The sequence below is a fragment of the Candidozyma pseudohaemuli genome (assembly GCF_003013735.1).
Source record: "Candidozyma pseudohaemuli strain B12108 chromosome Unknown scaffold00008, whole genome shotgun sequence".
NCBI classification, from domain to species: domain Eukaryota; kingdom Fungi; phylum Ascomycota; class Pichiomycetes; order Serinales; family Metschnikowiaceae; genus Candidozyma; species Candidozyma pseudohaemuli.
Genome location: NW_020194442.1, coordinates 299,466 through 325,193, shown reverse-complemented (window position 1 = coordinate 325,193; position 25,728 = coordinate 299,466). Strand labels below are relative to the sequence as shown.

Genomic DNA, 25,728 nt, shown 5'->3' with positions numbered 1-25,728 from the left:
CGCTGCTTGTCGACACCGCCTGCCTGCCTGTTTTTCCGCTCCTGCTGCCTCCAAAGCTGCTCTGCTTTTTTCGCCCGTCCTACTAACCATGCAGCATTACCTGGTTCTCTGAGCCTGATCCTCCAAATATATCAACGCTCTTCTTTTCCCACTCCGTCTACTTCCCTCCCGCATCCTCAGGCCACATTCCCCCGGCCACCAATCATCGTCATCCAGCCCTAGGCTTCTTCTCCATCCAGCCACAAGCCTTCAGGCTTCTTCCTCCATCGGCCTCCCACCATGACTAAGAAACTCCCCATGATTGTCGACATTGGCATCGACAACTCGGGCAAAAAAATGTTCCAGGTCCACGAGACCTCCAAGTCCGTCCGCAACGGCATGCCCACCTCCTCCCAGTTTGCCGACTCTGCCATGGACGCCAAACCCAGAATGCGTGTTTCCACGAGCTCCTCGGCCATAGAAACGTCCCTGGTGCCGTCCTTCGGCCCGCCAAGAAGCGACTCCGCTGACATGTCCTACATCACCACGCCCACCAGCGCCACCTCTCTGACCCACGGCGAAGAGAAGGATATCTGGTGTGCTGACGTGCAGCAGGCGTTTGAAGAGGTGCTCGCTATCGTGCCGAAAAAGGGCCTCAACAAGATAAAAATCGGCGGCCGCTCCTGTGGACGTAACGAGTTGATCTCGGATTATATCATGGCCAAAACCGGCAAGTACAGATCCAGAAAGCAGGTGTCCAGTCATATCCAGGTGATAAAGAACATGGGCCTGCGCAAGGAGCTTATAGCCTTGATCAACGACGGACCGCAGTTCGGCTCCGACGACGAGGCCGAGCTCAACAACAAGCGTTTCGAGGAGATTTTCGCCAAAATCAACTTGAACAAGTCCCTCGGGGTCGTGCCCACCAACGGCAAGGGCGAAAGGCGCCATTCCACCGGCATTTCCTCTACCCCCAAGAGAAAGCGTCTCAATACAGAGCTCGTGTCGATCAGAAACATCAGCTTCTCCATCGACAACGGCATGCCCGGCAGTAATAGCGTTCTCACTTTCCAGGACGACCTGCCCGTGAAGCTGTTGACGCTCAAGGAGGACGCCAACTTTGCATCGAGATTCCCCGGTTTGGAGGAGTTCGCCAGCACTAACGTGCCCATTCTTCATAACATGATCCGTCTTCTCAACCCGGCCAACGTGCCCATGGATTTTTCCGTCGATAGAGACCTCAAAACAAACTACATGCTTGAATTTGCAACCGTGCCCCAAGCTGGCCTCTGCAGCTTTACCCTGGTCTATTCCTTCGGCACTGAGGTGCTCAAGGTCAACGAGGACAACTTCCTCCCCAATACCAACCAGCCATTCCTACTTAAATTCTGGAAGTGCTTTTTCTACCAGTTGTTGCAGCAGCCCACTTCCTTGGACGCTGCCTTCAAGGGCATCACCGTCAAACAGGTCATTTACGAGCGTCATGACGGCTCCATGAGTCTAGTGCCCAAAACTCGTATCAAGGCTGTTTTGCTTTGGGAGTTTTCCAAAGTCAAGACGTGGGGCGAAGCCGTCTCCACCACATCTAGGCTCTTCCTCCCGCCATCCCTTCAGACGCCTATTGACCTAAGTGATGCCGTTACCCAGCCTCCAAACCCAGTGAAGCAGGAGTACGTTTTTTCACCAAACCAGGTACCTCCTGTAAAGCAGGAACCCCAAGACCCAATGACCGGTTTTTACCAGGCTCCGTATTTCCCACAAACGCCTACAAATTTCCACACGCCGCCTCCTTCTGGCCACGGCTTCCATCCTTCGGTAAATGTGGATTTGGCATCGGTGAGAAACCTACCTGGTGAGGACCCGCTTGGTTATTTCCCGCCCTCTACAGAGTTCCCTTGAGAGAAGAGTGAGTTTCCTTCATTTATATTGTGTTTTATTTCATTGTTTGGTGGTGACTTTAACATGCTACATGGCTCCATCCATGTTTAGCATCATTTATGCGATCTTTTCATTCAGTGGGTTGTGGCCCACTGTCAGTCATTCGTTTACAGCGACACGTTACGTAATTCATTTCAAGAATTTTAATGCCCTAATTATTGTAAGAGATCTTCATGGCAATCAGCGTATAAAATAAAAATTGTTAGACAATCTCGTAAATGATCAAGGATTTCTTCTCGATTCTACTATCCTCCTTGTAACAATGTCATTTCTCTATATTCCTAGCTAGCCATTCACAAGGCCTAGTACTTTTCGTAACCAACGTCTTCAAGACGCTCGGCCTTGCCCAAAACTTCCTCTTCCATGTTGTTCATGTACTGGCTCATCTCGTCCAACCACTTGTAATCGTAAGCACCCAAAATACGGATCGCCAACAATGCAGCATTGGTACTGTTATTGATCGCCACAGTAGCCACAGGGATGCCTCTAGGCATCTGCACAATCGAGTGCAAGGAGTCCACTCCGTCAAGGGTGGAGCCCTTAACAGGAACACCAATCACAGGCAATGGAGTCATGGCTGCCACCATACCTGGCAAATGAGCAGCACCACCAGCACCGGCAATGATCGCCTTGATACCCCTGCCGGCAGCCTCAATGGCAAATTTGGACATTCTGTGCGGAGTACGGTGGGCAGAAACAATGGTAAGCTCGAAAGGAACGCCAAACTTCTTCAAGATGTTAGCCCCCACAGCCATGACAGGCAAGTCCGAATCGGAGCCCATGATGATCGACACCAAGGGCTTCTCCTGCGGCTCAGCCTCTTCAGGAAGGGAGGTAGACTCGCCCATGATGAACCTGAGTTTGCTCTCGGCCTCGGCCATAGAGGAACCAACGACGTTGATGTGACCCATCTTACGCTGAGGCTTGCTTTCCTTACCGTACAAATAGACAGACGCGTTGGGGGTCTCGATCGCTCTGCGGCAGACTGCCAACTCACCGTTTTTCTCCTTGTCACCAAGCACGTTGAGCATGATGGCATTCGTGTTGGTGGTAGCAAAGTTAGAGAAGCCCTTGGGCAAAGGCAAGCCAGCCACGGCTCTGACGTGAGCCTCAAACTGGGAGGTGACGCAGGCATCGATAGTGTAGTGGCCAGAATTGTGGGGTCTGGGGGCGATCTCGTTGATCAAAAGCTCGTGGTTAGGCAACAAGAACATCTCCACACCGAAGATGCCGCAGCCAGGGAACGACTTGACGGCGTTCTGGGCCAAAAGAGAAGCCTTCTTTTGCAAAGTGTCCAGAATACGGGCTGGAGCGTACACAAGGTGGCAGATGTTGTCCTTGTGGTGAGTCTCCACGGTAGGGTAGGCAAAGACCTCGCCTTCAATCAGCCTGACGACCATCACGGCCAATTCCTTGGTGAAGGGACACCATTTTTCGGCGTACAAAGGTCTGTTGGCCAAGAACTCAAGGGCCTCAGGAATAGACTCCTTCGTCTTCACCACAAAGTTTCCTCTACCATCGTAGGCCATAGTTCTCGACTTCAACATGAAGGGGAAGCCGAATTTCTGGCCGATAGCAGCAAGCGCCTCCTCAGAGTTCTCTTCAACAGCCACAGACTCCACCACGTCCACACCGTGCTGCTGCAAGTGGGTCTTCTGGAGGTACTTGTCCTGGATCAATCTGATGGTCTCAGGGAAAGGGTAGATGGGAACACCCAACTGCTTCTCCACCGACTTGAGCGCCTCCACGTCCACGTGCTCAATCTCAATTGTCAAAAGGTCACACTTCTTCGCCAACTGAGTGATGGCTTCGACGTCCTTGAAAGAGCCGTCCACATGGGAGTCCAAAGCGTTGATCTGTTTGGCGGGCGAACCAGCGGCATCGAGCACGACTGTTTTGATGTTGAGCCTGTGAGCGGCTTCCACCACCATACGGCCCAACTGGCCGCCGCCGAGAATGCCTATAGTCTTGCTGTCCATGAAGAAGGTGTAGTTGAAGATGCGATGCGATCAGAGTCAGCGGTGCAGGCGATAAGCGATAGACAGAAAACGGCCGTTTGGGAGAGAATGCGGTGGAGGGGTGAAAAAATGGACGGGTGAGGTGAAAAAAGTGATTGTACGGTGAAGGGGATGGTTTTCTCCACTTTTGGCTGTTAGAATTAGGTACGATGGGGATAAGTCGTGGGGTATGAATTATGGGCTGCGAAATTAGGTAGAGGTTAGGTGATAATTGGAGCGCTGAGTCTGAACTGAGACACAATTTGTGATGAGCACAGATACGGATGGAGGTATGAGGAGCTCAAATTGATAAGGGAGCGATAGAATATAAAAAATTGACAAGTTCTGTGCAAAGTGGGTATGAACCCTCTGGAGATTACTTCTGCACGCTGGCTTCCTAATACTGATAAGTCTTGCAGGAAGTGTTCAGAGAGAAGCAATATGAAAGTAAGAGTTATGGTTGATGGACGTTTCACTATCTCTTGGTTCGCTTCTGATCCGCTTCTGATCCCGTTCGGTCGATGTAGATAGAGACTCGCTGTAGTCAAGTCACCCACTTGAACCATCCCTTTTGGAGTCTCATCTTATCAGCAGATCAAATAAATTCATAGTGAAGACAGTCAAGACGTTCGTTTTTCTTCCACATATGCATCATCTCAAGGTTCAACCTTCTCACCCATCCACCCTCCGTACCTACAAACCCCATATCCTTCTCCGTATGACTGTATTCGGCATCTCTCATCAGCTCATGCCCGATGAGCCAGCCGTGTCTATAACCATCTCAAAAACCTGAGAAATCCTGATCTAGGCGGTGTTGTCTATGCTATTCACCGTACTAGCACCAAAACATTAGAACTTCGTGTGACCACGCTTCTTCAAACCACGCTTTCTGATTCTGCTGGTGTTCTTCAAACCAGAGGTGCTGACTTTCTTCAAGTCCTCCTTGGGCTTCTCGGGCTTCTCCTCCTCTTCCTCCATGGCATCCTCGTTTTTTTGTTTTTGCTTCTCCTGAGCAGCCTGGGCCCTGGCAGCAAGTCTGGCTGTTCTCTCGTTGACGAAATCGGTGAATTCACCCTTCCGCTTGACCGACTTGGCCCTCAACTTCAGCTTGCTTCTCAAAGATTTGGCCATTGCAAAGAAGTAGTAACTAAGTGTATGCGATGAGCTTCGCGCAGGTTTTCGCAGCCACCCAGGCACCAAGAGCTTGGGGCGATATTGCCTGGGGTAGAACGAAAAATAGAAAAAGTGCCATTTGCTGAATTTTATGAATTTTCTTTGTGAAACATCGTTACTCTCTTTTATTATTACTGGGGCTGTAGCACACTACCATAGACCCACTGTGGTAGTAGAGTGAGACATAATGAGATGATCAGCGTGCTCTTTCTAGTCTCCATCTCGATCAATGCCTTACTCCCCACCATTGCTTCAAAGTCTCATTGATCCATGGATTTTCAGGAGAACCATTGAAGACAAGCTTTCTGTGTCTTGCAGGGCACCTATCCCCTGGAACACAATCCAATTGCACCAAAGCCTGGATATCATGTTTTGAAAGTTCTGGACTACAAGCGTTCTAGATCTCCTTCTCCTATTCTTGCTTCAAAGGGTTATGGTACTTCTGGATCTGCTACTTGGCTAGTGATCCTCAATGGCCCCCCACTTTCTTGTTCTCCATATTGAACCCCCTCACAACGGCACAACCGCTTCCATTGTATGGATCTCTGAAGCTTAAAAATAAAGTCATGTATCTACACAATGCTGAGCTAGTCAATGGAAATTGCGCTCCGAGCAAATCAACCCCACAAATCAAAACACTCTAAACCTTACAGTAGTGGACCCTTCGAAAATCATGTTAATCAGATATTCCAATTGTGCCCGGAAACAGATTCCATTCTGTACATTCTCTTCTTAGGTCTGCCCAGCTAATCTCAAGCTGCGACATAGCCCACGCTTTCTACCAAAACAGTTCGTTTTCTTGCCCCTTTTTAAACAATATCCTACACAAGATGCCCAAAGTGGACAAGCGTATGGACTAATTTTGACAAAGATGAACTAGGATGCAGCAGAAGAATGCCTATTCTTCTAACCTCGAGACTCGCTTCACTACATTGAACGGCGAGGCTTTGACAGCCGCACCATAGCAGACTATTGGAAACAACCAGCTCCCTTGTCTCTTGGAATTACTCAATTGAGAAAAATCAAGAGAGGTCAGTAGACATTGTGACTTTGGAGACTTGCAAATTGATCAACTTTTTGCAAGACCATGTCACGTGCTCGATGTTAGGGCTCGCGCCCTCCATCTTTGAGACCCGTGCACCGGTGATTCTTGGAGACCTCTCTGCAGCACCGCGAGTAAGGCTCTTCCCCCATACCGTTACTAGTGAGGAAGGATTGGGACTGCACACAGTTGCTCGCTTTTGCCCTCACAAAAAAACCTCTATTGAAAATTTTCTTGCTCCCTTTTTTATCTTCTAAAGTCAGCTTATCGAAATGTACGTTTCTTGAATGCCCAAGCAGCCTGCTGCCAGAGCGACGACCCAAAACTTCAAACATAGAGGATTCCAGTGATGTCGAAATTGCCCTGCTAGTCCAAGTCAATCCAGAGACAATCCCCTTGAATTCATCGATCCAACGACAACCCAAGATCGTCCAAAGTCAAAACAATTACTAACAACCAGGCCTAACCTCAGAACTCAGAAGAGACTTGCTGCCAGCGTTGTCGGTGTTGGTAAGAGAAAGATTTGGTTGGACCCTAATGAGACCACCGAATTGGCCTCTGCCAACTCTCGTGCTGCCATCAGAAAGCTCTACAAGAACGGTACTATCGTGAAGAAGCCCGTTACTGCTCACTCCAGAGCCTCTGCCAGAATCATGGCTGAGTCCAAGAGAAACGGTAGACACATGGGTCTCGGTAAGAGAAAGGGTACCAAGAACGCCCGTATGCCAACCCAGGTGTTGTGGATGAGAAGATTGAGAGTGTTGAGAAGATTGTTGGCTAAGTACAGAGACTCTGGTAAGATCGACAGACACTTGTACCACCACTTGTACTTGGCTGCCAAGGGTAACGCTTTCAAGCACAAGAGAGCTTTGGTTGAGCACGTTATCCAGGCTAAGGCTGAGGCTGCTCGTGAGAAGTCTTTGAAGGCCGAGGCCGAGGCCAGAAGATTGAGAAACAAGGCTGCCAGAGAGAGAAGAGCCCAGAGAGTCGAGGAGAAGAGACAGGCCTTCTTGAACGACGCTTAAATCCATTTCACAATCATATAGCTTTTGTATCTTCAAGACCCGGTGGCACATTAATCACACGACCATATCGACTACATTGTAGAATTTATTAAATGTGTATTAGTCTATGCATAACGGCATGTGCCTTTAAAGTCGTCTTCCTGGAACAAGGCAAAAGACGATGGTTAGAATTGCAGTGAACAAAAGAATGAGCGCAAGCACCCACACTGACCGCTTCAAAAGTAGACGATGTATGAAGCGGTCGTTCACCTTGATGAATGTTTTCTTCGGTATGAAGGACTCACTGTAGCCCACCAAAGCTAGTAGCGGATCGAGTCTGTACACGGAAGATACGAGGCAGTAGAAGCCAATGAGGAACGAAATAACAATCACAGCCCTGTAACCCTTCGACAAATCCAAAAAGATCAAGGTGAATGCGATCCAGAATGATGCAAATATGAAGAAAAACCCGATAACAATACGGGCGTTGATGGAGCGATTAACGTTTTTGATGGCCACAAAGTTGAGGAAGTTGGGCAAGTAATGGTTTTCAATAACATTGAAGACATAGCGCTTAACTGCGTTGAAGACGTCTGGGTCGTCTCTGCCCTCGACCTCGATGGCATTGATGATGTAGTTGTTGAGTTTCGTGGGAAGGTTAAGGTTCTTTTCGGAGTCTTCAACAAAGTATTTGAGCAAAAGATTGTGGGAAGATTCACGCAAATTGTTACGAGTGATGAAGGAGCCCAGACTGTGCTTCGAGTCTCTGATGATTTTTTCGAGCAAGGATGGGTTTATGGAAGAGCGCCGGAGGGCTGAATACGTTTTACCTCCATGAGTCTGGGTGTTACCCGCAGACGGCAGCTGTGGATAACCAAAGGAGGTGTTGCTTTGTTGTGTTTGGTCGAAAGAGTCATCCAAAAGTTTGGAGTTGGAGGAAACACGTTTTTCAGTGAAACCGCCGTACAGGGCGTTGTCCACGATCGGGGAAGGTGGATTCACGCCGCCATCGTCCTGATACTTATCGATGAGTTCCTTGATCTTCGGATCCACGTCGTTAAGGTTGATTTCTCCTCGAAGAAACTGCGAAAGTCTATTGGAATCGTTGTCCTCCAAGATGTGGTCGTTGATGATGAGATCCAAAAGCATCGACAGCGAAACGGACTTGTGTTTGGAGCCTTCGGTCAAGGGGAAAGAGTCTCTTTGTGGACTGCCCATGGCCAGGTTTCTGGGGCTATCATGGCCCATCATTGGAGAACCACTAGCGTAATGGTTTGAGTTTCTCACGATCGACTCCCTCAAGCCCTTGACATAGTGTTTGCAAAGGTTGAGATGAGCTATAAGATCGAACCAAAAGTCCAAGAGGTCGACGTTGTTTTCAATGTATTGCATGTACAAGTAGAAAGTGTACAAGTTGACTGGCGATCTGGTCTTGTTCAGAAGGATCTCGCCTAGCGTGGGAAGGCGGGATAAATGAACGGCATTATTGGTCTGGTTCAAGTTATCCAAATTCGCCAAATAGTGGGTGTTGGGCTTGTCTGCCTGGAACTTCTCCGACATCCCTTCTTGCTGGCTTGGTGGTTGTAAGAATGAAGATGCTGGAGAATCGCGAGAGGTAAACATCGTGCTTGCCGGTGCAGGACTGTACGGTTACGGGTTTTTGACGATCACCTAGTATGAATATCGAGGGGATGAGCAGGGCAGCGACCAGGAATTATTAAAAAAAAAAAAAAGTTAAGAAAAAGAGAAATGTAGATTGAGTATTGTTTGAGATGCCGGGGCTGGAGTGGCGTGGCGTGGCATCGTGGAATGATGGCTGCGAATCGCTAGATATATGAGGGAGATCGTACGGTAGAAGGGTACAATTAGGGTCCACAATTGGTTGTAATTCAGTACCCAATTGTACAATTCTCGACCACATTGCTTGTTGAAAAGAATTGGCTACATTCATAATGGCATACCCCGATGAGGCGTGCGAGCTTTTCTTGGGCTTTGTTTGCAACGGTTCCTTTTGAGAACTAAATGGGATTTGTCGTTGGGAGAGGTTCAATTGGTTTGGAAAGTAAATGTATCCAGACCCAAGGCCAGTTTTTGTCGACTCATGAAGTTAGTGGGTACTGTATATCATGCTACGCCAGACTTTGTTGAAGAAGGCTTTTTCACTCGCGAGAATCACCTCACTGCTTCAAGTCAGAATGTTCTGGGATCTCGTTAAAGGAACGTGTATTGTGTCTCGCTTGGTTTGACTCGCTAATTGCCTGCGTTGGTAAGAATGGGATCGTATGGATTTTACGATGGATCTACCCCGTGCACGTCACGACGTTCTGGGGTATAGACATTGGAGAGAGTGGGTCTTTCTATTATGATATTTGATGTGTTGATGTGATTGTACTCATGGTGGTATATTTAATCTCGGTGTGTAGATTTTGTTTTGGCTGCAAAATGTCGGTTCGCGCTTATTTTTCAAAAGTCGTCGGTCAACTAAGGCCCAGGTGGTGAACTACAACAAACGAAAAAAGTAAAGAATTTGGCGAATTTAGTGCTAGTGAATAGCGAGGAACTTCCACTCAATAACTACTTGAAACCCACCATAGGGTATCTATAAATAGATGAGTCCAGCAAAGATACATGATCTCACGAACGACGGTACCGTGCTGCTTATGTCATCTCAAGCGAGGCCACTCACCACCGCCAATTCTATTGAGCCACGCTCGACCGCTTCAACATGCCTTCGGAAACGTCCAACCTCTGACTTACCCTCGCTCTCCACTACCCATCTCCACAGCATGGTCGCGGGATTCGATGGGTCAAAAACCAACGCCGCATCACCCAAAGCCATTTCTCCGTTTGACGTGCGTCACTTTCCCCAAACCAAAAAGTTCTCCAGCTCACGAGTCTCCTGAGGCCAAGCCTGCAAATTCAAAAGCCTCAAAATCCACGCAAGGCTGAGATCACCCGGCTGAAACCTCTCGGCTGAAACCTCCAGGCTGAAATATCGTGGGGAAGGCAGCGAAATCGACGATCTCAGCTGATCTGACGTGACACCGCCAGAAATTAGTGATGCACAGGGCGCCAGATAATTTTCCACTCACTTGCATCCACCGGGGCTGTAAAACCGAAACACGAAAACGAAACCGAATACGAAAACGCCGCCACGCCGGGCGACTCCAAATTCTCCATCGTCCCTCTCGTGCCTTTCGGCTATTGACGCTTTGACACAACGTCACTCGTGGAGCAGAATCTTAGATTAGTCCCGATGGGGAAACCTGGGACACCTGAGATTGCGAAGCCACTGTGCCCCACAAGTTCGTCAAAGTCCGACTGCCAGGCGATCAGGCAGCAACGTTGCAGTCAGTGCCCCTCCGTGTCACCCCAATTCCACCACAACTGTAGAGCCTCTCCACCTGCCCACTCTCTGGACCCCACTGCCCAGGGCCCACTTTCTCCAAACCCCAGGCTCGGATTCTGTTCCCAGGCTCGGATCTGTCCCAGCCTCAGCTATCGGTCTCCTCCTCGGCTGCACTATTGTTCCCGCGTCGGCCTGCCATTGGCCTGCTCCCCATCCCAGCACAATGCGATTTACCATGTTGCAATTCGCCAATACCCTAACCCCCATTGGCTGCCGAGCACCCATTGAGGAATCAACCACCAAAGCATTTCGGTGACCTCCCACGTCTTATCTCTCGCTGTGGCCTGTTGGTTTGGGGCCTTGGTTCTCGTAATTCGCAGCCAAAAACGCGGCATCCTCGCTGAAACTCGGGCCTCCGCGGGTTCCCCAGCGGGGCAGAGACAAAAAAAAATAAAAACCGGCTCTGGCGCCGGGGACTTAATTGATTTGTGCGACACCGCACCGCTGCAGCCTGCTCTGCCTGGTCGCTGCCTGGTCGCTACCTGTGGATGTGCGTTAATTCTGCCCTCTCCCTGGCACTCCAGACCAGTCCACACCTCGCGGCCCGAGGGTGCTTCCACAGTTTGATCCACAACGCGGAGCCGCTTGTCTACAATTGGACTTGCGGGAAAACGTGGGAATTTTAGTAAAAACTCTGTATTGTCTGCTTCGCCCCACCATTCTTCGACATACCCCTGACTTGTATCTGACCTCTGACGTCGTTTTCCCTAGCCCGTTCGCTCTCACTTCCTGCGTCATGTGCTTGATAGTGACGGCACGGCATTTTTGCTTTCGCACTGATAACACAATTAGCAGCCACAGAGCAAAGATAACGACCGTCCGGGCCTCCCAGGGTCCCCAAACCATGGTGATTTTCCGAACGTTGCTGGGAACAACTCTTAAAACCACAAACTTCCACTTTCTGGACCGTATTAGCCTTCTTCTCCAACTTGGACCGCTCATGAGTCAACCATGGCACTGCGAGTTTTTGCGAATAGAGTCAGCTATCTCCCCACAGTCCTACTGGTCGACATCCTCAGACACATTTCTGCCCAAACCCACACCTCTAAGGCGGGCAACGATACCAAGTAGGCTTAAAGCGATTTTTTTTTTTTTTTTAGTGGTTTCTCTTTTCTTTTCCTTTATGATGCACCCGCCCTGCTATCTGACTATCTGCGTGGAAACCTATTCGCAGGCGATCCCCTGCCGGTTTTCGCTTTTACCTATTTTGCATCCGCTTTATTATTTTTTTTTTTTTCCCTCTCTCACTCACTTTAAAATCCCCCCATCCCCAGCGGCTCATTATCCCCCCAACAAAAATTTCACCACCACACCTCCCTCAAATCCAAAACACTTTGTTTGCTTTATCATGTTCCTCATTGGGCCCGGGCTAGGCCACCGCCCGCCACTTTCCTTTTCCCTCGCTGCCTTCCTCCAGAAATACCTTTTCCGCCAGAGCCTCTTTCCAGCGCTCCTGGGCTCCAAGATCCACTGGATCGGCAACTCCAGACGTGCTGCTGCCCACCTGTGTGCCGCTGACGACCTCGAGCTCTCCTTGGGAAATGACCAGATCGAACTCTTCGACAACTACCTCGCTCCTGCCAAACAGCCAGAGTTCAACTTCCCTGTGGAGCTTGAGGAGCCTACACCTTGGGGGTTCGACTTCTCCGTGCCTGATTTCTCCCTGACTCCATCCCTTTCGTCGTCCTACCAGACCTCCGTGCTGAGCTACCAGGAGGAGATTGAGCCTCCAAAGTCTCACTTTGCGCTCAACATGATTGGCCTCAACCAACCTCCTCAGGCCTTCCAGGACTTTAGAAGATCTCCAAACGCCGACTCCCCAGCCACCGGCTGCAGCGAGCTGCTGGCTCTGTTCATGGACGAGCTCTTCATGAAGAACGGTCCTATGCCCACCAACTTTGCTTCTGGCTACATTGAGCTGCCACCCATGGCTCCTGTTCCTCAAGTGAGGAAGCGCAGAATCTCCGATTCTCCAGAGTTCGAAGCCAAGAAAGTCAAGGTGGAGCACGAGCTGTTCGACGACCGCAAGGAAGCCAGACATGTGTGTCCCGAGTGCAACGCTTCGTTCAAAGTCAAGTCGTACTTGACTCGCCACGCCCGCAAGCACACCAACGCCATGGCTTTCATGTGTCCCTTCCACGACATCTCCACCCAGGACAATTTCGGCAATGTGATCAAACTGGCCACCAAATGCCACCCTACGGGCGGATTTTCCCGTAGAGACACCTACAAAACGCACCTCAAGGCGTTGCACTTTATCTACCCGCCTGGCACCAAGTCGAGTGCCAGAAACAGCACAGGCGGCCGCTGCGCAGGCTGCTTCGAGTACTTCGAGAGCAACGCCCGCTGGTTGAAGTACCACATCGAGTGTGATCAATGCAAAGGCTTGCAAGAGCACGGCAGAAGCGTCAAGGGCAATGGTTGCAAAAACAACAGCCACTCGGAGGCCCTGGGGCCTGTCAAAGCCGAGTGCTACGACTAGACCGGCTCTAGTCGGCAGCTTGTTCTTTTCACTTCTTCGGTGCCTCCAGTGCACGCTATTTCTTCACTAATTTTCAATTCATGGCTTTCTTGTCAATATAATATGGTCGCAACTCCAACCGGCGAAGCTTCTTCGCTGATTGTTAATATTTCTGTGTCTATACTTAACGTGTTATCATGTCAACAACTACGTAGAAACAACAGCATCCAGAGAAAATGAAATTTACAAAACAACAATTGATCAAAGTAACAATTGAGTGACAATCGCTTTTCAGACAACCCAAAAAATCGGACAAGATTCAAAATCAACCTAAATCGAATATCACAAGACCCAACCCCTTGCATCGTTCGAAGCATTGCTCAATTCGTTATCCTCTTCACCCTCGATGTAACCTTCCAAAGCTATCATGCGGGCCGGAAATACAGTTCCATTCCCCCACGCAGATAACCCTCTCTACTTGACAAGAGCGCAAAAAAATAAACCTGTCATGATGGATGCATAACCGAAGGGTTTTGAACGAAGCTCAATTTCAGGACTTACTAGACGAATTCGGCTCGAACAAAGGAGGTGAACGTACGAAGCATTGAGCACTGATCTCTGAAGTTTTCATATGATTCTGAATTTCCCTTGACATGGTGCAGCTTAGTTACACCAAAACAGGCATCACTGTAGAGCGCTTATTATGCCAACGGACCGACATCCGGCTTATAACGAATAGGGCGTCGGATAGCATGGAGAAGCATTATTCCTTGCAGAAGGCCAGGACCAATAAAAGTATCCGGACATAAGCGACACTAAACTGAAAACCCAAAGCCTCAAACGCACTTTGTGATGTTTTAAACTCCTCGGTACCATGGCCCGCCCAATGCACTCTTATCATCGTTGAGTAGGTGAAGGTCCATCATGAGTGAAATCTTGGACGAAGTAGACCAAAAAACTGAGAAAGGCTGAAAAGCCAAGCTTTCTCTCATGCTAGGGGAGATCCTAGAGTACGTCACTTTTTTCTTTTCTTCGGTTTAACCTGTCTTCACTCGCACAGCGGTTAAGAATCCACACTTTGTTTTCAATGGCGCATTATAGGCCTCTATGCTTTTGGGCCGAAAAATAGAGCCTAAGTCGACGGGGCTGTGGTCCTGAACAGACTCAGCATGTTGACGTTTTTGGACTGGGTTGGTTCAAGATCATTGAATGATCGATGGGCGCAAAAGCACGGCTCATAAGAACCCAAGCATGAAGGGCTAGAGTTATGAGCGACTTAGGAATAGCCACAGTTGAATCTAGTTGCTGGTTGCTCGTGGCTATGTAGACTTTTTACATCTCAGACCACTTTGCCCCCTGACAGAATACTAAATTAGAGTTTTTTGAACTTTCTCTGCTGTAAATGGCACAAAGACGCTAAGCTAAATGAAGGGTACCGATGGTAGTGTTCATGGTAAATTTCATATGAGATCTTTGGTGTAGAGCATTGACAGCTAGAGATATTGATATTTCAAGAATGTTGCAAGCTTTCGAAGCACTATAGTCCTTGCGGTCATCTTTGTATTATGAGCTATATTCAGCTTTCCAATATCTCGACTGACGTTGTCATAACGTCCTTAACCATCAGTTTTCCTTATCCGTTGTTGTGATTATTGCGATAATTGTGGTTTCGGAGCATGTTAGGCAGTGCCTTTCCACCGGCAGGCTTCTAGGGTATCGTTTCGATTCTCTCACTTCACCAAGCGTTTTCGTTCTTTTAACTTCTCTTCAACCGATGATAGTTGTGAATACTGACATCTGTTGTCTCAATTGGGTATACCATCAAGATACAACTATCGAAAACACGACAAACTATTCTTCATACCGTGGCCATGAATTGCTGGTATCACAATAATCACAAGCGTCCTCTAGAGCCTTCAAATCCCTTCTCACCACCATGTTTACTTCATATCTGAACTTTTCATGACTGAACCAATGTAATCCTGAAGGTAGTCATTTTCGTGTGTATATTTCTCGCAAACGGCCTGAGAGTCACGCACATTCTGGAGTAGTTTGGTGATCTCCTCCTTGAGATGTAGCACCTCTTCCACTTTCTGCTGTTTGGCTTCACTCATAGTAGTTGAAGATTCACTATCAGCGCGCTCTGATATACACTAGAAGCTTAAGGTCGGTACAGACATACGATTTTTGGCACTACATTGAAATGAACTACAAAAGTTTTTCGATTAGCTTGAACAAAAAATAATCTTCAAAACACCACTCTATGAAATGACTTAGATATCTTTCTTTGTCAAGTCACTCATGACAATACTACGTGGGCTTCCATGCATTTCGCAGCCAAAAGGCTGATCCCTATAGTCACTCAATCCTGTGAAGTCCCTTGCTTGATCAATAAGCATTTTTTTCTTGGATTCACGAAAAAGCTCTTTTCTTTTCTACTATTACTGCCACAAAGCCCACTGGAGGATTCGACAGAATCAACGCCTTCCACAGTCGTGCGTTACCCAATAGCCAGCCACCGGCCAAATTGAGAAAAAATGAGCTAATCCTAACCAATTTGCTACAAACTACATCATGTCTACTATTCTTGACAAATCTTTGGACGACATCATCTCCACCAGAAGAACTAAAAAGCCTCAGGGCAAGAAGAAGGTCGTCGGTAAGGGCGTGGGCAAGGTTCAGAAGAAACAACCTGTTTCTTTCCAGAAAGTGGCCAAGAAGGTCGCCCCCCAGCCCAAGCCAGCTTTGGATTTGACTTACGCCACTAAGGTGGTTGCTCAGGGCTTGCCCCGTGACTTGAAGCAAGATGCTATCAAGGTATGTTAACGATTTCTCAGGATGAGGATCGGGAAGAGAAGGAAGTAGTCTTGAGCTTGCCTGGTGCAAGGGATTGACGAATCTTCTCAGTGAGCTTCGTGTGATTTGTGAGAACATTTCGAATGAGCTCAGCTGGCGGGCCAGATGAAGCCAAGACGCGTGTCTGGGTTAATGGCCGCCATTCTATGAGGTTGTCGGCGAGCGGATGGTATTTGAATGATAGGCCAAGGGATAGGCATATGGAATGGGATCGACCGATACATAAGGGTAACATTATTCATTTGGGAATTTGGAAAACTGGGAATTGGGATTATCACACATTTTTGAGAAATGGGCACTTAAGGATCATATTCATTGCACAGGACACATACAACCCTGTGCAAGCAGCATTAATGCTTGAAAAGCACAACAAGTCATCTTCATCGAATCATAAGCTGCAACTGATTTTGACTTTTGGCAGCTGGACTGTCACACCTTTTACTTCACGCCCCCCATCACCTATCCCTTTATCATTCACACCGCCGAATACATTGCGTTTCAAGCAATGCACATGTTTGAAATTCTGTTTCTGAACAGTGTCAATGTGTCCGCAGGGACCCGCAACCATATCATGGTCTGGTGCATCACAGCGTCTCAAAGAGACCACGATCTCACATTCCTGATTACCCCCCTTTTTTTCACAGTTTTAACTAACAAACGTAGGAATTTTTCCAGTCGCAAGTTGGCGGTGTGTCGCACGTGTCGATGAACTACAACGAGAAAGGTCAGTTCAGAGGTGTTGCCACGATCGTGTTCAAGTCGCACAAGAACGCTGTGCTGGCCGTGGAGAAGTACAACAATGCTCCAATCGACGGCGGCAAGTCCAAGTTGAAGATGGAGTTGATTGTTGACCCAACCAGAAAGCCTTTGGCCGCTAGAATCAGTGCTAACCTGCCAAAGCCTGTCCAGACACCTCAGACAAAGAAGAAGCAGGCTCTCAAGGAGAAGGTGCAGCAAAAGAGACAGCAGCTCCAAAAGAAGCCTGTTAAGCAGACAAAGGCCAAGGCTGCTAAGCCAGCCAAGAAGACTGCTGAGCAGTTGGACCAGGAGATGTCTGACTACTTCAACAACTAAGACAGTGGCCCATTGGCTGCTCACCCATGGCTCGAGATGGGTTTGTAAAAGTATATATGTTGATATAGGATCCATGTTACAGGACAAGGACCAGACCCTACAGCCGTATGGGGGTAACTGCACATACGCATTCTCGACCGTTGGTGCGGTACCACAAACGGTGATAGTTTCTTAGGGCGCCTACTACTAATGTATTCGTCGCGCTAATACTAGACTAAAACACGTATGCCCAATATCGATTATATCATAACGGCAGAGTTCCATGTGGACAAGGGGCCTTCCATAGTCCATCAACATCCTCAGAATATTCCTGGCTATGACTTTCTCCCGTTTCTTCCCGAGCTTATGCTTCCTGACCAGATCCATCGTCGAGAGGAGGACTTTACCCTTTTCCTCCTTTTCAAGAACAAGAGTACGGGTCACTTCCAGTATAAAAATGATGGCCAATGTGAAGATGACATTTACTTCATGTACACGGTTGTAAAGAATGTCAGCGACGATACGGTGAGAAGAGGTCTGATAATCAAGGCTCTCTGTATCATCACAAAACTACCCTATTTCAAACACTTCCGGCCATTGCTCTTGATATGTTTGGACAGCTACTTTGAGAGTGACGATCCAAGTCTTCTCGCCGAATTATACACGGCTATCAATTCTAATGACTTCAGCGTGAACAGCACTGAACAGTCGCTACTCAAAAGACTCCTTATCAGTCTGGTCCTCGACTTGCCCATCAGTGACAAGATCTACAATGACGAAAAGTTTAGAAATAAACTTTTGGGTATCAAAAAACCGAACGAAGAGATATTCATTCGTAAGGATTTATCATACAACTCAGTTGTGACCTTCAGAGGTATGAAAATACCCGTCAAAGTGCCGCTTTTGCAGCTTCCAGACACTGTGGGAGACTACATGAACCCAACGGATCTTAATTTGAAACCCAATCTTATCAATTTGTTGAGCGCTCGATTGGCGACCGATCACCACAATAATGAATTGACCATATATGGACTCGCCACACCACCCATCATTGTTTTAATCAATGCAATCTTGACCGGAAAAAGAATCATATTCTTGAGTTATGATAATTCAGCGGGGCACATCATTGACTTGATCTTGCTAACGTTAAAAGTGGTCTCAGGTGGAGGTATACTCACAGGTATCCTCAAGAACTACAACGTGTTCCCGTTGATCGATCTTTCCAAAATTGATCTCTTGTCTGAATGTGATTCCTACTTGGCGGGTACCATCAATCCTTTTTTTAAAGCTCACGAAGCCATCTGGGATCTCCTTTATGACATTGATGCAAATGAGTTCCACGTTGCCTCCGCTCTCAAGCAGCCCGAGATTCTGAAAAATTCAATCATAAGTGAGGATGCACGATTTTTGTCTAATTTGCAATTTTCCCTTTTCACTTATAGTGATGACTTGACTACGTTGCAGCTAATATTCCGCAGGCACATCAATGAGCTCATACGAATCTTGGTTTCTCTGCGGAATTTTAACGATCCGGGCAACAGAAACCGAACGCTTCTCATGGACGGAGTAGGATATTACTGGCACAGTGACACCAGCAAGCTCGTTGAAATGTCATGCTACCAAATAATATCTTCAAGGTTCCAAGACCTCATGTACTCGGGAAAATTCTCATACAGCTTGCTTCTACCTAATATGTCCAACGAACTCAACCTTATGATTGACCTACAACACCACTTGCAAAAATTGTACAATGTGACCAATGCGAAGACTACACCAGCGAAGGTGAACGAACGTGAGGTTTGGTTCAACATCCTCAAGTACCTCATCAGTGGTAAGTCTTTGGAAACGTTCCTTCTCGTCACTTACCTAATACCCCCCAACTCCTCGACCAGTTTGCAGAGCTCCGGCGCACATGGCGGCAACATGACGATATTCGACAAGAATAAAGGTATTGAGCTCCTACTTATGAACCTATTCAACCAGGACGACCAGATCAAGCTGAATGTGGTCATGATTCTTCAGGAGCTACAAGACAACTTTTTCTGCGGTTGGTGCCTCAATAATTTTATGAAGTCTAATTACGTTTATGAGGTTGCATTCAATGACCTTGTGGACGCCATGTGAGCCAAGAGACCCTATGCCAATGACGCCAAACGCCATCGTTATGCCAAAATCCACTCTTTATATCCCAACTACAAAAATCCGACAGTAACGCCCAATGCTATTCACAAGTTATTATCCTATTTACACGCCTAATTCCTCTCGTCATTGTCCCTGGAGTTCTTATTCTTGAACACATTCCACATACTCAAGCGGTCGCCAGGGGTTCTCGACGAGTACGCCTGGCCAGCACCCACATACTTGGATTCACGCCCCTTACCCTCGTAATTGAGATTTGGGTTATTGGAGGGAAATCCCCTGCGCTTATGGCTATCTTCAAATTCTTCGCTATTTTCCAAGCTGGTGTCGCTGTCTTTCAAATGTCTCTCCTCCTTGTGGTGAGCAATGTGTTTCTTCCCCAAGATAACGAGACCCACAGCACCGGCGCTGTAAAGCACCAACTTTGTGACCAAGCCTCTGCTGGTTTCCATGATGAAAAGTGGTTTGAGGTTTTGTCCTGCAGCTGAGGGGCCCTTGTCCTCATACAATATCCTTTCAGGTTATGAGAGGCAGGCCGTGCGATCTCAATGTGGGGACTGGAAGCAAACGTGAATCTGACACAAAAGTAGGAATCGCCCGATTTAGGCAAAGACGGGCATTTCAAGCCATTCAATAAGGAAAAGTTGTTCTAAAACCTTCACACCAGGCTCGTGTTTCAGAAGTTACCCGAGGACCCAGCCGCATCGGCAGCCGACCGGGGGTATTTTCAGTGCACCATTGTGAGGAGCCCAAAAAGGCCGAGCGAAGAAAAAAAGTGACATTCTCAACCTAAAATCTATAGTGCTACGTGCTGATTTCAGACTACCCGTCTTGAAACCCACCATACTAGTCACGTTGATTTCACCAATTTATATTGTCATAACGGCCGTCACCGTGTGCGTCCTTGCTGCTACCATGGGCTCCTTGCAGAAATTGAAGTTTTTGATAAAGTCGTTTATCTTCGGCTCGTTAATCTCCACCTGTGCCCTCTACGGCGTGGTGGCCTCTATTTTCCTTCGACTCATCGGTAAAGCAGAATATGCCCAGTACACGGTGGCCAAGGTTTTTTACTGGCTGTTCAGCCATCTTATGGGTATCACCATCACCGTCAAGAACGAACATTTGTTGCATCGCAAGCCATCCGTGGTCATTTCCAACCACCAGTCGGCTTTGGACATCTTAGTCTTGGGCAAGATCTTCCAGCCCGGCTACACTGTCACCGCCAAAAAGGCCTTGAAGTATTTCCCCTTCTTGGGCTGGTTTATGCTTGCTTCTAAGACATTCTTCTTGGACAGAGCCAAGGGCGAAAAGGCCAGAAAGGTGTTGGACAGAGCGCTTTTGAGCTTGAAGGAGAACGACAGATCGCTTTTTATGTTCCCTGAAGGCACCCGTTCTGCCACCAAGAAGTTGGATATGCTTCCTTTCAAGAAGGGTGCGTTCCACCTCGCCAAACAGGCCAAGATCCCTGTCATTCCAGTGGCTGTTCAGAACTACAGCACCTTGTTCCTGTCCAGGGACAAGATCTTCAAGACTGGTGAAATCGTCATTGAGGTTTTGGAACCAGAGCCCACCGACCACTTGGAGACCAAGGAGGACGTTGACGAGTTGGCTCTTCTGGTGAGAAACAAGATGCTCAAGTCTATTGAGCTGATGGGCTACGCATCCGTCACGGGCCAGAAGACCACCCCACCACCTCCTGTTGTTGATTCCCAGGATGCTGCCTCCGAGGAGAGTATCGAGCTTGTTTCCGAGTCGACCCCATTGATCTCGACCGATTAAGCCTTAGCTAGAGCATGTACAATACCTAGAAATTAGAAAGCAAGCGTAGAAGAGCCAATCAAGCAAGGTTCACCAGCAAAGGGGTGAGTAAAGCTCCCTCGGCATACGATGGGATATTTACAAATACCACTTAGAAAATGCTGGAAAGGCACATACAGCTAGATTCACAGACGTGAGGCTGAGCAGTCGTGAATTGTGCAATTTCAGGGAATCAATCTAGTGTATCTGCGCCTTAACCTCCTGGCATACCTACCACATCATGAAAACTCCCAAATTTGACCTTAAAACTCTAAATGTCCCTCAAGCTGTTCCAAGCTGCTTTCCAATTATTTCAAATCGGGAAAACTGTCACTGGAAAAAATATTCCACAGGGTGTGAGTGAGCCGCTTGCCAATACGCGTTTACATTACTAATTCAGTTAGGGTTTGAGTGTTTTTCGTGATTACAGCAGTTTCATTATCTGAAAACGAAAAAAGCTTTTCGAAAATTTTGGTTCTTCCATCGAGGGGCATCCCTGAGACACGCCCAATGAGAATATTCAGACGCGTAGCTGGGTCTTGATATTCAGCCATTGTCTCACAATTGGCGAATGAGCCACGTCCACTCGCAAAGCCACAACCGTAATTAGTAGTTTTACGTGATGCAGCAATGAAAAAAAACAAGAAAACTTAAAAGAACTAAAAAAATAAAAAATACAATAGCTTTAAGGGCCATTGGTTGTAAAGTAATCTGATTGGCTTGAAATGATTAAACAGTAAGAGCTGCAATCTAGCTCCCGGTGATTCGGAAGTGCCCCTACTGATTCACAGGACTGACCGAGACACACTTGAAACAGCATGCATCGCCAGGTCTAGAAAAACTCGGAAGATACCACAATCTTCAAAATCTCTACAAGTTCATTCGACCCATCCCTTAGAATTATAAATTACTTCCTCTCGAGAAAACCCTAACCTCTGTATTACGCCTTCTAACTCATTCATCACCGAACATCAGCGGCAGAAAAAAGCGCGTCTAGGAACAAAAACCAACAACACCTTTTTCCCAGAGCCAATGTCAGAACCCGACTTGCTGCACCACTACAAGGTGCTCAAACAGTTTCTTGATATCCTGGATGACCTGGGCAGCAGGACAAAGCTGAACCTGCTGCGTGCCATGCGGGCCAGAGAAAAGCTCCTCAAATTACTGGGGGCTCAGTTCCGTGAATTAAGTACCGATGTCTACGACGAGTTGAAACGTCGAATTGACGAGTCACAGGCCGAGCCAGACTTTTTGCTTCCCAAGCTGACGTTCCACCCAAAAAGAAACCAGGCCAGACAGAAGCTCTCGCTGTTGCCTCAAACCAGGTTCAAGGACTTGGTGCTGGATATCAGCTACGAGATCTCCAGAAGAAACTTGCACATCCCGCCCGAGAAGCAGGCGCCACCCCCATCGGAAACTGCCTCAGACAGGGATATCCGCCGCTCTCACGACACTGAGCCTTCTGTTCCTTCCGCCCCCTCGGTGCGCTCAGATCGCGATCAGAGCCACCGTATCGATGGCCCACAAGATGTATCCCATCTGACCGTGGATGAGCCTGCCGCCAACTCCACAACGCAAGATCCGGACATTCTGCAGCTTTCTCATGAAGAGAGTAAGCAGACCATCGCAGTGCAGCCCACGACGGTCATTCCAACCAAGGCGAACTTGACGTGGTCCAGTGACGAAGAGGAAGAGGACGACCATAGGGCTATTAAGGGCGCCGCTGCCGGAGCAGGCGTTGGTGCGGCAGCAGGTATTGCAGCCAAGAGTCTCATGTCGAATGGAAACAGCAAGGAGGTAGAGGATCTCAAGCTGGCGCTTCAGAAAGCTGAAGAGCGGGCCAGCGAGCTTGAAAGAGCGAACGAGGAGCTTAAGAGCAACCTAGCTACAACTCTATCTCAGAAAGATACACTTGAGGCCGAGAACAAACAGCACCTTGCGAGAGGCACCGATACTAAAGAGCTCAATACCAAGGAATTCAATGCTCTCAAGGACGAAATTGAGGGCTTGAAGTCTTCCGCTGCGGCATTGAGGTTGGAGAACCAGGCTTTGAAGAACAAGAATTGGAAAGACTCTCGTCACCAATCCCGCGACCTTGCTGCTCTTTCTAGAGAGAACTCGCTGTCTGGCCAATTGGCTTCGCTGCCAGGCCAGCTGGGATCTCGTCCTCACTCTGGCTCCCTCAACCATGCAGTTGACCTCGCTACTAGAGGCTCACCAACTCACTCGCCTTCTAGAAGCATCGCCTCAAATCGCTCGGGCCCTGATGTCAATAGCGAGTTGAAGAAGCTTCACGAGAAGATGGCTGCCTTGGACGCGCCACAGAACTTGCCCTCGACATCGAGAAGAGAGAGTCTGTTGAAGGCAGAGGCATCGAAGTGGCAACAAAGATACCAGGATGTCCAGGCAGGTATTATCAAGAACAATCTTCTATCAAGCCTGCCTCAATTGCAGAAGCATGTGTCGCCTTCGGGCTTAATACCCTCACAGAATGCTTCTGAGTTCTTTGCATCCATCGAAGCATTTTTGATCAGCCTCTATGATGACGAGGCAGATTCAGAGCTTCTCTTTGAAAGAATTTCCAATGTCGCCCTTCTAGCGAACAAACTTGCTTCAGTTGGCAATAAGAGCGCCCTTTATGAAAACGACCACCTCGCTGTTAATGTCAGAGAAGCCGCTGGCCATTCTTTGACTGCCACAAGATATTACGGCTCCAACAAGAAAATCCTTCCTAGAGTCGTTGTCGAGAGAAGCGTCGACGAACTTGCATTCACAGTGTGTGATCTTGTCTCCACATGTAAATTATCCGATGGCACCGTTCCCCAAGAACAACCAATTCCTGTTCCTGACCAATCTAAAGATTCCAATGATGCTATACGACCCCTCAAAATTGGAAGATCGACCAACCTCAGTCCTCCAGAGGACAACCACAACTACAACGACCAGTCTCGCGGTTTGAGCCCGATGGAAGACTTCTCGACACCTAGGCTGCGGGGCTTGTCCGCTGACAATCTACAGCGTCAAGAAGATGAGCCTATAGATAGCCCCAGTCCATCCAAGATTCTTCCAGGATCATTGCCAGTAAATGAAGCTGTCGAGCAGGAGAATACAAAGAAGGAGGAGCCAGTGAAGAAGTTGACTATGTTCGAAAGGCTTTCGGGTACGAGGAAGAAGGAGAATAATTCATCCGAACCAGCTCCTCCTCAAGAGTCTGTGAAGCCTAGTGAATCTACATCGAACCCCGGCATCACAAGCAGTGTTGGTACTGGTGCTGTAGCGGCTGGAGCCCTTGGAGCTGCTGCTATTGGAGCCTCTGCCGTTGGTGCCGCTAGTACCGATGCTACTCCTAACGGCACCAATGATTCAACTACTGCTAGCGAAGCCAAGGACTTCGAGTCGAAGGATCGCTCTTTGACCGAGTCCAACACGAGTTCCAAACCAGAAAACCTCATCAATAAGAAGGTCCCCGAGTCCTCTGAGGGTGGCAGAAGTCCTTCGCAGAACAAGGAAAACTTAGCCCCATCAACTCCACACTCTGCTTCGAAGACGAATATCTTGGATAAGGTCAGACAATTCGAGAGTCCAGAGGAATCGCCTTCAAACAGACTCATCTCCAAGACGAAATCTCCCTCTCTGATGTCGGTCAAGAATGCGAAGGAACTATTTACTGAGAAAGCTACCGAATCAGCAAGCCCAAGCCAGCTGAGCCCAAATGCATCTAAATCTAACGACAATACCCCAACAAGAAGCAGAAGTCTATTCCAAACTTTGAGGAACAAATTCGCTGGTGAGGCAAAGGCTGAAGAGGAAAAGGTGGATGAAGATAAAGAGGCCAAGGAGACCGAAAAGCAGACTGTCCAGCCAACCGTTCTCCCGGAATCAAACGGCAAGCATGTTGATGTGAAGGATAGTGTCACTAAGGCTGCTGTTGGTGCTGCTGCTGGAGCAGCAGCTTATGTGGGAGCTGATAAGGTTGCTGACAGCATCAAGCAGCTGGACGAAAAGTTCACTGACGATGGTGACTTGAATAAGGAGCCCGTGGACAAGTTTTCCGACGCACAAGACGACGAAGCAACTCAGAATGAAGAACCCATTGTCACCCAGTCTGAAGCAAGATCCATAGATGCCGATGAAGAGCAGGGTTTGAAACCTAAACCCTCTTTGAAGTCGCTTTCAGGAAAGCTGCCATCGTTCAAGGTAAAGAAGGTCAATTACGCTGAACAGCAGGAGGAGCCAGAGGAAGAATCTGAAGAGGACAGCGACTATGACGATCAAGAGGAAGAAGCTAGACAAAGACAGGAGTACAGGAAATCGATGGCTGCTGCGACGTTTAACTTCGATTTGTTCGACATTGACGACCCTGACAACACATTGACGCAAGTTTTGCTTTACTTAGAGCACCAAACAGTGCAGGTTATTTCGACTATTCAAGACTTGTTGACGGCGATCAAGAAGCCAGATGCCACACGTGGTGAGTTGAGAGAGAATTCCAAGGCTATATCGGAGGTGATCAAACAAATGGCGGATGCTACTAAGACGTCTATGAACCAGACGAGGAATCATCAATTGAAGGAGCACGGTTCTTGGGTGGTGACAAGTTTAGAGGACTGCAACCACCGCATGAACAACCTCTGCCGTCCTAATGCGGACAAGAGCGACGAGGAATTTGCCGACAAGAATTTCAAACAGCGTCTTGCCGGTATTTCTTTCGACATTGCCAAGTGCACCAAGGAGTTGGTCAAGACTGTGGAGGAGGCCAGTCTCAAGGAGGATATCGCCCAGCTTGACGCAAGGCTCAACCAGCCTGATGACGACTTGACTTAAGCCGTTGAGGCTGCTGTACATTAGAATCAAAAAATGCTATCATGAATGAGGTCGTA

The 25,728-nt window shown here is 48.1% G+C and overlaps 12 protein-coding genes across 12 annotated transcripts; 7 read left to right on the top strand and 5 right to left on the bottom strand.

Moving 5' to 3' along the window:
- Positions 1–279: 279 nt before the first annotated feature.
- TEC1 (transcription factor TEC1) lies at positions 280–1,878 on the top strand (the record flags this gene model as incomplete). Its single annotated transcript, XM_024858689.1, has 1 exon — positions 280–1,878. One exon carries the CDS (start codon positions 280–282, stop codon positions 1,876–1,878), a length of 1,599 nt encoding a protein of 532 aa, XP_024713176.1.
- Positions 1,879–2,219: 341 nt separating this feature from the next.
- On the bottom strand, positions 2,220–3,896 carry ADE2 (phosphoribosylaminoimidazole carboxylase; the record flags this gene model as incomplete). The annotated part of the gene is made up of 1 exon (XM_024858688.1): positions 2,220–3,896. One exon carries the CDS (start codon positions 3,894–3,896, stop codon positions 2,220–2,222), a length of 1,677 nt encoding a protein of 558 aa, XP_024713175.1.
- Positions 3,897–4,655: 759 nt separating this feature from the next.
- On the bottom strand, positions 4,656–5,045 carry C7M61_003346 (uncharacterized protein; the record flags this gene model as incomplete). Its single annotated transcript, XM_024858687.1, has 2 exons — positions 4,656–4,713; positions 4,771–5,045. The coding sequence occupies 2 exons, from the start codon at positions 5,043–5,045 to the stop codon at positions 4,656–4,658; spliced, it is 333 nt and encodes a 110-aa protein (XP_024713174.1).
- A 1,371-nt stretch (positions 5,046–6,416) lies between these two features.
- Positions 6,417–7,154, top strand: RPL19A (60S ribosomal protein eL19; the record flags this gene model as incomplete). The annotated part of the gene is made up of 2 exons (XM_024858686.1): positions 6,417–6,475; positions 6,590–7,154. The coding sequence occupies 2 exons, from the start codon at positions 6,417–6,419 to the stop codon at positions 7,152–7,154; spliced, it is 624 nt and encodes a 207-aa protein (XP_024713173.1).
- Positions 7,155–7,280: 126 nt separating this feature from the next.
- RAX1 (Rax1p) lies at positions 7,281–8,693 on the bottom strand (the record flags this gene model as incomplete). Its single annotated transcript, XM_024858685.1, has 1 exon — positions 7,281–8,693. One exon carries the CDS (start codon positions 8,691–8,693, stop codon positions 7,281–7,283), a length of 1,413 nt encoding a protein of 470 aa, XP_024713172.1.
- Positions 8,694–11,890: 3,197 nt separating this feature from the next.
- STP1 (Stp1p) lies at positions 11,891–13,024 on the top strand (the record flags this gene model as incomplete). Its single annotated transcript, XM_024858684.1, has 1 exon — positions 11,891–13,024. The coding sequence occupies one exon, from the start codon at positions 11,891–11,893 to the stop codon at positions 13,022–13,024; it is 1,134 nt and encodes a 377-aa protein (XP_024713171.1).
- Positions 13,025–14,167: 1,143 nt separating this feature from the next.
- C7M61_003342 (uncharacterized protein) lies at positions 14,168–15,117 on the bottom strand (the record flags this gene model as incomplete). The annotated part of the gene is made up of 2 exons (XM_024858683.1): positions 14,168–14,315; positions 14,948–15,117. 2 exons carry the CDS (start codon positions 15,115–15,117, stop codon positions 14,168–14,170), a joined length of 318 nt encoding a protein of 105 aa, XP_024713170.1.
- Positions 15,118–15,577: 460 nt separating this feature from the next.
- On the top strand, positions 15,578–16,933 carry C7M61_003341 (RNA-binding protein; the record flags this gene model as incomplete). Its single annotated transcript, XM_024858682.1, has 2 exons — positions 15,578–15,820; positions 16,535–16,933. 2 exons carry the CDS (start codon positions 15,578–15,580, stop codon positions 16,931–16,933), a joined length of 642 nt encoding a protein of 213 aa, XP_024713169.1.
- Positions 16,934–17,158: 225 nt separating this feature from the next.
- MEA1 (Mea1p) lies at positions 17,159–19,036 on the top strand (the record flags this gene model as incomplete). Its single annotated transcript, XM_024858681.1, has 1 exon — positions 17,159–19,036. One exon carries the CDS (start codon positions 17,159–17,161, stop codon positions 19,034–19,036), a length of 1,878 nt encoding a protein of 625 aa, XP_024713168.1.
- A 128-nt stretch (positions 19,037–19,164) lies between these two features.
- Positions 19,165–19,503, bottom strand: C7M61_003339 (uncharacterized protein; the record flags this gene model as incomplete). The annotated part of the gene is made up of 1 exon (XM_024858680.1): positions 19,165–19,503. The coding sequence occupies one exon, from the start codon at positions 19,501–19,503 to the stop codon at positions 19,165–19,167; it is 339 nt and encodes a 112-aa protein (XP_024713167.1).
- Positions 19,504–19,966: 463 nt separating this feature from the next.
- On the top strand, positions 19,967–20,830 carry SLC1 (1-acylglycerol-3-phosphate O-acyltransferase; the record flags this gene model as incomplete). The annotated part of the gene is made up of 1 exon (XM_024858679.1): positions 19,967–20,830. One exon carries the CDS (start codon positions 19,967–19,969, stop codon positions 20,828–20,830), a length of 864 nt encoding a protein of 287 aa, XP_024713166.1.
- A 1,050-nt stretch (positions 20,831–21,880) lies between these two features.
- On the top strand, positions 21,881–25,672 carry SPA2 (Spa2p; the record flags this gene model as incomplete). The annotated part of the gene is made up of 1 exon (XM_024858678.1): positions 21,881–25,672. One exon carries the CDS (start codon positions 21,881–21,883, stop codon positions 25,670–25,672), a length of 3,792 nt encoding a protein of 1,263 aa, XP_024713165.1.
- Positions 25,673–25,728: the final 56 nt, after the last annotated feature.